At 39.9% G+C, this 12,627-nt stretch overlaps 1 protein-coding gene across 1 annotated transcript in view; it reads left to right on the forward strand.

The window, feature by feature from the left end:
- GLCCI1 (glucocorticoid induced 1) overlaps positions 1-12,627 on the forward strand; it is a gene marked incomplete at its 5' end in the record, with an annotated part of 95,980 nt that overhangs the window by 5,780 nt on the left and 77,573 nt on the right. The window contains one exon of the mRNA XM_019507979.1: positions 11,812-11,963. Coding sequence (XP_019363524.1) covers positions 11,812-11,963 — 152 coding nt within the window. The remainder of the gene's footprint in view (positions 1-11,811; positions 11,964-12,627) is intronic.

Raw genomic sequence — 12,627 nt, forward strand, 5'->3', positions numbered from 1 at the left:
CACTACATGCCTGCCTCCCTTTTGCTGCCATGTGTAGGGTAGGGTCCTGATTCTGTCTTTGCCTTTCTGCTGCACTGGATTGTACTCCCCTTCCTGCTGCACCATGTCCCCAGGCACCTCAAGGCACCCTTAGTTTCCTGGCCATGAGCTCTCCTGCAGAACTCGAGCACCCTGGCCTGTGGGCTTCCCCTGGCACCTTAGGCTGCACTGTTCTGTCCCCTGGGGCAGGGGCAGGAAGTGGAGGAGTTTGGCAGCCCCAGCTGTTGCTGCAGATGGAGCAATGGGATTAGTGGTGGCTGGGTTGGGAGCGTGGTGGCCACCAATTTAACCTCACATGGGCCTCCAGTTACAGTCTTGTCATAGAGAAGTGGTAATCCTTCCATAGTGAAGGTTGCAGTTTCCACAATACCTATACAGTAAAGTATATTTTTGTATGTCTGTAAACAAACTTATTAGATTTGTTTACCTCTTCTTAATTGATTTGTCAATGAACTTAAGGCAGCTAACACACATGTTCAAAGATTAATCTGACCAGACATTTGGGGAATGTTGTTATGATATAGGTCCACCCAGAATTATAGCCTGTGGTAGTCTCAAGCTGGTGAATTTTTTTACTTCATTACAGGGAAGGTGACTTTCTGATAAACCATTTTTGGGCTGGTGGCCTTTGTGAGTGAAAAGAATTGCTGTAAAGAAGAATGTATGTGTGAAAGCAGTACAGCTGATTGTATATTTAAAAAAACAGAATCAAATTTCCCTACAATCTGGAATTCCTTTTTTTTAAATAAGCAGTTGCTAGTTCTTACTGTTCCCCCTGGCATGTCCCTTCATTTTAATTCTTTAAAACTCTCTTCACCCTTGATCAGTGTGAGTGACCATTTCAGGCTTGTAACAATTTTAAGTGCAGGAATAAAATGTGAGTCTTTCTGCTGACTGGATAGAACCTAGTAATCAGTTGCTACCACCTCCACCCAGCATTATTCTGCCCGGTGTAATTATTCAGTATCTTATGTTTTTTGTTTGCTTATCCCCAACCTGTCACAGTCTCCCTCCTGCTTCTGATATCAACTTGTTCCTGATATGTATCCTCATACATTTCATGTCCCCCATATGCTTACCTTTTCCTTCTCTTTGTTCCTTTCCCTAATCTTTCCTCACGTAGCATCCCCTCCATGCTGTCAGCATGTGGGTCACCATTTTCCCAAGGGCAGTTTAGCAAAGGCACCATCTCCCATCGTTTCAAAAGGCTAATGGCAGAGCAAACTAAGCTTCCTTTCTGCCCAGGCTATCAAAAAATAGTGGTCATGCAACCAACTGGTTATGTCTTGTTGAAAGCAATGACAAATGGTGGCCATTTTGAATGAGGTTAGTTCTGCCTAGGACTCTCTTAAGATTAATCTAAGTTTGAGTGATACTCTTTGTTATGAAGAAAGACCCTTATGCCTAACTATTTTTCTAAGATGCAATTTGTAACAGTTATTCAAGGTTCACCACCAAATTCTTATTTTTCAAATTAAGTGTCTTTAAATTATGCCCTCTGGAATTTAGCATGTTAAATGTCAGTCACACTGAGAAGCCACTTACATAAAGAGAAAATATGAGGATTTAAATTTCAGTTTAAGACACTTTAAGGATTATTCCTAGCCCTTTAATAATGACACAGTTTGGGAGAGTGTATTTAAAGTTGCTCTGTTTGTCACAGTTTGGCAAACTGAGTCCTCACAGCAAGAAGTTCTAATAAGTTATTAAAAAACATGCAACAAAACTGATAACTGGTCCCCCCCCCCCCATATTTTACATGGATACCTTTTGAAAGTGTCAAAAACTATGTGAAATATACATTGGATTAGCTCGACTAAATGATTTGCTAAACTTCCTGATACATTTTTTTTTTTTTTTTTTTTTTACAAGCAACAAACTATTGCATATGCCCATATAATGAACTGGTACAGTTGTTACTTACAGGGGGGTTTTTTTTTTTTTTTTTTTAATTGTAGCAGGTTTGAACAATAGTTAAAAGTCCATTTTCAAGTACTGTGGACTGATAAATGGTACCAAGCTGAAGTGTTCTCACATTCTCTCCATTCTGAAGAATCTGACACTAGTCTTATCAAAATTATTCATGTTCTTTTTTTCTAGTGGTAATGTTGTTGTCTTGTATTATGCTTGTATTAATACAAGTGCTAAATGAGTAAGTGAATTGTATGGTAGTAATTCTGTCTTAATATAACAGTACAATGCAAGACATACAATCCATTCGTTAGACTTCGGGGAAATAGCCTTCCTTTGCAGTGTCTTTCACATTTACTACAGGGCAATGTTCATACAGCATGTTAAGCCACATAATAGTACTGCAGGCTAATGTTTTAATATTTTATTAAAAAAACACATTTCTTCTATTGTAACAAATCTTTTGAAAAGTGCAAGCTGATGCAGTTATTTCTACTTCAGTCTGTGCATAGATTGAAGAGCTATCAGAGGATTTGGTGTGGTATTGTGTCCTTTTAACAAGCAGTATTGAGACGCCCAGTTTTTATCTTGGGTAGAATGACCCCATTGCTTGTTATGAGGTTCAGAGTTTAGCAGCATTCCAGTTGACAAATAGATTCATTATGAAATGTGGCTTCATTCTCACTTGTGTACATTTTAATTTGGCCCTTCTTTATCTAGTTGTGTGGGTTGAGCTAATAAGTGTTAAGGTGCATAGCAGAGATGGGTCGCTGCTCAACAGTTTCTTTCAGCTAGAATCTTAAGACTAAGGAGAGTTCAGGAATTATGAGATTTAGTGACTCCATATTCTTTCTTCAAATTAAGACCTCGCCAGCCTGGGGCTGCCTCTTGTAGGTGAGACTTGTCTGCTAAAATGTTGATGACTTAACCTAAGGGTGGGCAAAATGCAGCCTGTGGGCTGATTCTGCCAGGCCTGTGGGGGAACCCTTGGCCCTGCCAGACTGTGCTGGGGCACCCTTGTCCCATGCCAGCTGACAGTTTGCCCTGGGATCCCTGTGCGGCAGCAGCAGCTCCCAGCCCCACTGGCTTGGTATGGGGCAGAGCAGAGTTGCGTGGGGGCAGTGGCGGGAGCCCCGATGAAGGCACTGTGCCCAGGGCTGGGGCCAGTCTTTATGGAAAGTTCATGCAGTCAGGTAGGGAGCTGCATCTGGAACTCCCACTGCTGCCCCTGCACCCCGTCACTCTGCCCCACTCCTAGCCGACAGGGCTGGGGGCTGCTGCTGCTTTGCGGGCTGCAGGCTAGCACAGGACAAAGGTACCCCAGTGCTGCCCATCTCCACTGGCCCTGGCCCAGTCCTGGCCACTAAGTACATGGCAGGGCGTGTAATTGCCACTGGGTCCACACCCCTCACTCCTTGACTGTCGGGCTGAGCACCCTAGGCCAGGGGAGGTGAAGGAGGCTAAGTTTCTCGCAAGCCACCTCCGTGGTGCTTGGAGCCTTCCTCCCCATTCTGGGTGCTGCAGCCCCCCAGGGAGGCCTGGCAGCAGCTTCCAGCTCTGTCCTAGCCCCTTACTGTCACAGGCCCAAGATCTCAGCCCTGGACACAGCTCCAGGGAGCTGTGTAGAGCTGCATCTGGTGCAAATCCAGGATCATGGGGCAGTGACAGCACAGGGCCAGGATGGGGCAGAGCTGCGATCTGTTCCCTGCATGCCCCTGCTTATGGAAGTGCACCTGTCTGTAGGGGTGTGCAGACAGTGGAATGTGGTTCTCACCTGGCCCTGGCCCTGGCCCTGCCCTGTGTTGTCCCTACACTGTGATCCTGGCCTCGCCTGCCCATCCCTGCACCTGAACACCGCTTTCACCATCCCACATAAAGAGTTTTGGTGAATTATTGTGCTGGCCACGGGGGGGAGGGGGAGGGTGCTGTGCTGACCTGGCCTGCCACAACTCACCAAAACAGCCTGTGCGCCTCTGTGGCCCTTGGGTTGAAATAATTACCTAGCCCTGACTTAGCCTCTGTTTTATGGGAGTTAATAATGTGCAATGCTACTTTAAACCCCATTGGTATGTGGTGTTCTATGGCTCAGCTAATGAAAGAGAGATTGTCACTACCTGTAAATTAGTTAGTCATTGTTATCGTGATAGCTGGAACTATCAACTGCCCCTCTCTCTTCAGTATTTCAGTGTACAATGCACATAGTGTAGCTACAAGATATTTTGCTAGTTGCCTTTGCAGCTAGTTTAACTGGCATAATCAGTTAATAAAATTTCAAAAGGCTTGGTCCCTAATAAAATGGGCATTTCAATATGGTGACTATTGCCAAAAAATTCAAGACTCAAACCATTTCTGTTAACATTTAACAGCAACTGCAAAGCAAGCCACTAGTTGGAAAGCAAATCTCTTGACTTCCCTTGCATTCTTATTAGAAAAAAACCACCTAAATTGTCTCAATTGCTCAATATTACTTCATTGGCTAGTTTTTACTGGACTTGGTTTGCACAAGTTAGCCCCTGGATACATTTCCAACTTACTGAAATTATAGTGTGCTTAAAATTTTTAAAACTCTATGGCAGCAATTTAAGCAATCAGACTTTGGATGGTATGTTTAATTGTTTCTTAAAAACCCCAACTAACTGTGATAAATATAGACTAGAATCCAGCTTTTTGTTGGAAAGCTGCCACTTGTTTCTGCTTTAAGAATTACATTTTAGTTCAGAGTGTTATACCATCTTTTTGGTTGATAACTGTTCTGTGCTTAATTATGATAGCTGATGGTGTAATAGATACTGCTCTTCTGTTAAATCTCTCTTTCATACTTAACCCTAATTAGCGTACCCTGGGCTTATGTTCATTCAGTGCATCCTGTGGGCACCTGATAGTCTGCTATGAAAAATCATTTTCCTTGCTTTGTCATCCTCTTTGCCCAAGAGAAAAAACAAATATATTTCAAATACTTGATGTTCTTCCTCAGGGAGTGGGGTAGGAGCCATGATCTAGAAAGAAAAAAAAATCATGGACAAGAATATAATCAACTAGCCTCAAAGGTAATATATATTTTAGAAACATCTGTACAAAATAGTTTCGGTAATCTGTGTACATGAAATTATTATGTGAATGGTGGCAGATATCTAGCCAATTCAGGAGGGTGTGAATTTTCAAGGTTACCAGTTTTGGAGTATGATCCACATAAACTCTGGGACTAACACTACAGGTCAGCTCAAGCTTTTTTTTTTTTTTTTTATCAGAGTATTCAGGCAATCCATAATTTAAAATACTAATTGCTTAACAAGGCTAAAGTTATTTTTTCCATTAAATGCATATACTGAAGAAAGCTCGTTTCATCCAGGAAGAAAGCTCACTCAGTTGAGACAATTACTTGTTTTTGTTTATTTATTTTTCTGCAACACTACTGACAGTATGCACAGGGGAAAAGAGTGAGTCTTATAATTAAAATAATTTTATGGAAAACCTACCTTTTACTACAGTGATAGTGTGAACCTGATTACTGAGCCATGCAACCGAGAAGAAATGGATGCTCTGGTACTGTAATTGAAGTGTATGTCAAGGTGGACTGATTTTTAAATCATCAATTTAAATAACTTTTAATAATGAATTAAATTAGTAGGTAGGAAACAATGATGAAGTAATTGATTTTAATCTTTTTACAGTTGTATATTATTAGATATTTTCCTAAAGAAAGATAAAGTCTTACAGGTTAGCATAATTTGATTAAAACTTTTACTTATCATGTGTGAAGCTGCCTTTTTAAAATTATTTGGATGGTTAACTAGAAAAAAGTACTTTAAATATACTGCTTGCATAAGAAACTTCATCAAAACATGTTTGTATTTAAAGCCAACTGATAAAACAAAGAAAACGCTTTTGCTGCTGCTTACCATGTCCGTCAAGATTTTAGAACTCTTCCCCTCAAATCAAGTTTGTCATATGTTGAAGATAGATTGGAAGAGAGAATAAGCTTTGCCATCTTGTTGATTTTGTTCCCAGTGGGCTTCTCTGCATTGAATAAATGACTATGCAGTGGACTGAACTAAATTAATATACTGCAATGAAGAAAATATACTCTCTGCACCTGCAGAAAAGGCTACAGCTGTCAAAAGCTGGTTTTGCACTTAAATAAACTCTTCTTCCAGGTGCTTAGCCACTGAGTTCCCCAGTTCACTGGTTTCTGCAGCAAACATACAGCTGGAATATTTATTTTTATTTTAGTTTTAAATTGTTTTAATTATTTTAAATTTAAGCCTTAGGCTGAAGTACATAGATATAGATATATAATGTAAATAAGTCTGATTACAAGAATCTATTTTATTACTTTTTAATCCTCTTGGAGTGTGCTGTTAGAATGAAGATGTATGGGAAAGATTTGTGAAGTGTGAAAATACTTTAAAAAGGTGTAGTATCTGACTAACAGTTTTTAAAGGCATATTTACCTTTTGAAGACAGCACTTCCTTGCTTTATACATTTTTTACCTTTTTTTTTCTTTCTTACTGAGATTAAGGGACCAAAAAAGATCACTTACAGGGCTGTCTAACTGGCAGCCGTTAGGTTGTATGCAGCCCCAAAGTGTTATCATGTGGCCTCCAGGCTCCTTCCTAGCTGCCATTGTCCTCCCCTTCTAGCTAGGAAAGGGCTAGAATGCCAGAGCTGCAAATGTGGCAGGTAAATCACATGGTGCACATAATAAAGTAAAACTGAGCTGCAGAGTACAGAATATAGTGTGCATAGTTGCACTGAAAGTTGACTTAAAGCAGTTGGTCTCAAGTATTTAATTGCAGGTTTGCTATATCCATAGGAACTAAGCTGAAAATTGATAGAGGGTCAAAACAGCAGTCGCTAACTTCCCTTTGGAAGCATCTTTGCTCTAAAAGTGTTGTGGTTATATACATTCTGAGGCCTGTATATCAGGTCATAGGGTCATGAAATCTAATTTTAGCTGATGACTGGTTCAACTCTTTATATCTTTCGTCTCTTAAGAAGGCAAGGGTTCAGACGAGGTATGTGACCCTGTTAAATAAATGTGCATCTGCAGCAGGGTACTTTGGTAATCACAGTTCTTAAAATATTGTCCAAAAATATCTTGCAGTCTAAAATGTATTTTGCTTTTAATTTGTATTTAACAAAACGTATTTAACCTTGTTTAATAAATTTAAACTTAACTACTGTGGTTAATAAAAATTTTAATTTACCATATGCTCAAAGATGGACAAAAATTTTAGTGGCTTTATAATTCAAATACTCTAGACCTTTTAAAATCTCATTTCACAAATTAATTTACTAAATATTTAGTATGCTATACTTTGTCTTCAATATCCAGTGCTGTTACTTTTTCCTGTATTTCTACATTAACGTTCTGTCAGTAAATTAAATTGATACACAAAGTATAGGTTGGTACAGAATTGTAATTCTCCAATTAAAAAAAGGCATACTTAAGTGTTTCTAGATCCTGACCTTTTTCTATGTCAGTGATAGCTGGGCAGTACCTCTCTTCAAACAAATGCAGAAACAGCTTGGACTTGTTCATGAGGCTCTTGGGTTTTCTGCCTTAATGCTGTGCTCTGTTCTTTCTGTGGTACAAACTGAGACATGGCAGTGTGTATTGAAATCCTAGTTCTTGTATTGGTTTTGAAAAGGGCGAGTGCAGGTTTTCCTTTCCACACTTTTCATGGTGTTGAAATTTTCTAGTGCTTTTGTTACCTTGATCCTGCCAGATGTCCAGGGCACGGGCGGGCACGGGCAGCAGCAGTACCTGCTTGCCATCATGATTGTAATACATAGCAGGATTCCAGGAAGAGTACTGAAAAACTTAAGGTCTGTAGCTGTTTAAGGTTAAGCTATAACTGTATATCCTTCTTTATGCTTCTGAAGGGATGAGGCCAGCATTGAGAGGGTCCAGAGGAGGACCTCTCGCATGATTGGGGGCAGCAAGGCAGGCCCTACGAGGAGAGACTAAGGGACCTGAACCTGTTCAGCCTTCACAAGAGAAGGCTGAGAGGGGATCTGGTGGTTGTATATAAACTTACCAAGGGGGGGAACGGAGGGGATTGGGTGAGACCCTGTTCTCCCGAGCACCTCCCGGAGTAACAAGGAACAACAGCCACGAGTTGTTTGAGAGTAGGTTCAGGCTAGATGTCAGGAGGCACTGCTTCACAGTCAGGGTGGCCAGGGTCTGGAACCAGCTTCCAAGGGAAGTGGTGCTTGCTCCTACCTTGGGTGGTCTTTAAAAGGAGGCTTGATAACTACCTAGCTGGGGTCATTTGAGCTTAAACTTAGTAGGGATCATAAGAGCCCAGTATTCATTCCTGCCCAGGGCAGGGGGTCAGACTACATGATCTGCTCAGGTCCCCTCCGACCCTACATCTATGAAGATAGAGGTAGGTTACTTCCAACTGTATTTCTAAAACTGGGGAAGAATTGGACTACCTCAACACTTTTACCTCTTAGAATACTAGGAGGAGTGACTGTGAAATCTGAGCACCTAATACAGTCTGGCACAGGCAAGGTTTGAAAACAGCAGAAAATTAAATCATAGAACTGATCAGTTAGGAAATGACCACCTGGATACATTTTTAGCACGAATGCTTAGGTCCTCAAGTCATTACATAATCCATCTACCTATGGCGAATGACTGTCGCTGAAGCGTGTTCAGTCGCAGAGGGGCACTTCCAGAAGACTTTGAAGACAGTTCTGCATGTTCAGCAGTGGGTCTTTTGGAACGAAAATACTGGCTAGCATAGTCAGGTAAGGTTCTTTGAGTAGATGTGATATGTTTTATTAGACCAACTGAGTAGCTGGGGAAAAGTGCTTAGCAAGCTTTGGGATGCAATCACCCTTCTTCAGGCATGGGGAGTCTCTGCTGTTCTGAGACTCCAAGGAATGAGAGAAGCTACAAGTGTGACAGGATGTCAGTGATAGTGTAAATGGGTAGAAGTTAGGAAAACAAAAGGTAAAGCAGGGAAGGGAGGAGGGGAAAAAAACGCAAAGGTGAGTAAGGGAGATTCTGCAGTAGTAGTAATCAACTACTTGCTAGTAGTGGCTAGCATAGTGGAATATGGGCAGTGGTAGGAGGAATGGTATACATGTGGGAACCCAGAGTCTGCAAATTAACCTCTCATGGGCAGCATGTGGGCCATGAATTGGACAGCTCTGCTTTTGTGTACTTTCCTTTGGAAACATTTGGCAGAGAAGTGCTGTATGTGATTGTGCCAAAAATAAATTAATATTACTAGCTTTAAGCACGGAGGGGGGTTTTATCTTTGTTTGACTCTTGCTAACTTTTCCTTTCTTGATAAAGCTCCATTTGTATTATGCCTAGGAAAGGCCTTTGTCATCTGAGAATTTTTTTGAGGCCCTAATAAATTTAGGTCTGTGTAAGGACTTAGTCTTTTCCACAGATTTAACAATAGGCATCTGAAAGGAACATGGAAGAAGAAAAGTGCAGTGTAGTTGCATTGAACTGGACTAGAAACTTGTTTTAGAAGGAGAATCATGATATAACACTTGTTTTTTCCAGGTTATGTAAGATACAGGTGTGTTTTATTGAAGGAAAATTGAAACATCTGTTCAGTCAAACTAAGCAATTTAACCTGAATTCTACTGGCATCTAACGTCACATGCAGAACTTATGTTTTTAAATGGTTGTGTTAGTTGATGCCTTTTAGAAGGAGAGTTGCTGTGAGCATCACTAGCTGCTGTTTTCATGTAAAATGTTGGGTTGGCTCTGAGCAAGGTAATTTTGTACCTAGGAATTCCCTAGACAGAGGGGAGTCTCTTTCTTACTTCCTTAAGTTTGTAGATCAAGTGGAAAACTGTTGAGAGTCTGTGGTGCAAGGAAATTTCAGAGTAGCAAGGGTTGGTGCAGAGAGCTCTTTGGTACTTTTCAGCTTGGGGTTTGACCAACTGCCTTGTATGGTGCGCTGTTTAAAGGTAGACTACAAAAGCATAGATTTGTTATGCTTTTAATGCTAGTTTCACAACACCCAGGGAAGGGAGAGTGGGTGGTGTGCTCTGGGTTCTGATGAAGAGAATAATTATTTTCTCTTGTGAATGTCACATCTCTTAGGTTTTTTTTGGCTTGTGGTTTTTTGTTTTTGTAGTAGGACCTTGTACTTGTAAAATCTGCAAAAGGAACTGACTTTGCATGTTTCTAGTGTCTTTATCTGGAAACCAGTACCATGTATTAAATGATTTTACAGCTGGGTGATTTTTTTACTTTGCCTAGTCTCCAACTTACATACATGAAAATCTTTTTAGATGGGTTGAACTCTGACCTCACAAACAAACCGGGCTATAAACCATTGCTGAGTATTATGCCTCTGGTGAATAGCTGTTTTCCAGAAACTTTTCCAAGATTTGACTACTTAAGTGGTTATTCATATTAGTATAATATTAGTATAATAATAACTATTAGTATAATATTAGTATAATATTATACTATTAGTATAATAATCTTTATACTAGTGGCCTAAGAGGACTTACTCGCTCTCTCATTTTGTTTTTGTTTTTTTTCAAAAAAGATGAGTCCTTCATTGAAGACTTGGGTTTATTGTTACCTGAAAGGTAGATACAGGTTTTGGTAAAATTCTTTGCATAATTTTTGAGCTTGAAAGTAAAATCTTTCACATCACTCAAGCCTTTTTTCCTAAAATGCCAGCTTACCATAAAATTGCTTCTTTCTGAGGATAAATGCCTTTGATGTGATAGAAATTTGTTTTGTAAATTGCCAAGTGATAAGTGTTTCAATTGAGTTACACAAAAGTATCATGAAACACATTCTCAATTCATGGCACTTATTTAGAGCATGTAATAATAAAATGATTTGTGCTTATACTATTTCCCTGACTATACATTTAGGCAAATACCTGATCTATTTTATTTTGCTCCATGAATACACAAACCACATTAATGTGAGCTAAAGTTTGGCTATGATGCTGGGTGTTGAACAGGATTCTGGTGTTGGAGGCTCTGACTTTTGAGATGTTTCATTCCTGAAAAAGCATTCTGAGAGAGAGGTTTGTTTTGTCCTTAGGACAGATTGTTTAAGTCTTTGATATGAGTAGGGATCCAGTGAATGTGGAGAATCGGTGATGAGTGACTGGATGGCAGGTGTGCAAGTTTCTCAATTTACATCACTTTTACAGTTAGGCTAAAGACTACTTAAGCTGTAGATTGAGGCAGAGTTGTGCAAGCCTGGAAAATGAGAACATGAAATTGAAACTTCATATGAATGACAAAGGAAGTTTAATGAAGTAATTAAAAAAGATGTGATAAAAGTTCTCATATGATTGAAAGAGCAGAGTTTCTTCGCTTGCCCATTGCCTTCCTTTATCTAAAATAAAATATTGCAGAGCAGGGTTAGGCAGCCTGTGGCTTCCAGGCCAGGTCTCATCTGGCCTTTGGTAGCATGGGATTGGTGGCATAGAGCTGCTTGTCCCAATCTTAAGCATAAAACAGCAATACAAAATTTTATATTGGTGCTATAACTTTGACTCCTTTCAAATGCTGGATTTAAATTTTGTTAATATAGTTAATATATTGAGTGACAAGTCAGTGTCCCTTTGGATATAGGCATAGTCATTGTTGGTGGTATTTGTAAGTGGTGTGTTTTACCTGTTGTATTGCTCAGTCTCAAGAAGTGAACTTAAAGTGCAGGCATTTTTGCTTCCCAGTTCGCAACATAATCAAAAATCCCTTTGAAACACCTTTTTCTTATGTCAAATGCAAGAAGGTAAATTATTTTAAATGTATGTATTTTTTTTGTGATAAACCTTTTTCACATGGCTTGCAATTTTTCACATCAGATTTGAAATAACAGCTTTCTTTTTCTTTCTTTCTTTGTGCAGTGGATAGGCCAAAATCCCAGCAAGTTCGAACCTCTGGTACCATAAGGCGAACCTCTTCTCTGGACACAATAACAGGACCTTACCTCACAGGACAATGGCCACGTGATCCCCATGTACACTATCCTTCATGTATGAAAGATAAAGCTACTCAGGTAAAACTGCTGAAGCTGCATGTTGTTGTTGTTGTTTGCATTTTGCTTCCTTATCCAAAATAGCCACTATACTTTTCACTGTTCTCCAAAGTGCAATTACTGTTCTTATTCATAGCATTACTATACCTTAATTTTTCACATGTACATTGGTTTTCTTAATTTGGTAGCCTGAACTTGGTAATGAACTTGTGTAATTCAGAATTAATGTTCCCATGTTTTTAAGAAGCAGTTCTTGGAAAAGATCCTTGGTCTGTTTGGGAAGAATATCTGCTAATATCATTGAGCGCAGGCAGTTTAAAACATCCTGAAGTTTGGTTTGAATTCAGCATTGCCAAAAAATATTAGGCCAATGTAATATCCAGCTAACAATAGTGAATCATAATTAAGTTGAAATAAAGGCAAGAGTTAAAGTAGCTTTACAAACCTGTTAATTTACTAGAGCGTGAAAAATTCTGCTCACCGTTAATGTTGAGTTTGTTCCGGAGGCTTCTTGCTTTGAATGGCTGCTGATTAATTGTTAATTGCCGGGCCTAAACAAGAGCTCCAGGAATTCCTGAATTAGAAAGAAACCTTAAAATCCAAGCAACCAGTGACTTGAAATATTTGTAGGAAGGAGTATTTGGGGAGGTTACCCCCCCCCCCCCCCCCCCCGGGGGGGGGGGGC

The sequence above is a fragment of the Gavialis gangeticus genome, unplaced genomic scaffold (genome assembly GCF_001723915.1).
Source record: "Gavialis gangeticus isolate Ggan-Ray unplaced genomic scaffold, GavGan_comp1, whole genome shotgun sequence".
NCBI classification, from domain to species: Eukaryota; Metazoa; Chordata; order Crocodylia; family Gavialidae; genus Gavialis; species Gavialis gangeticus.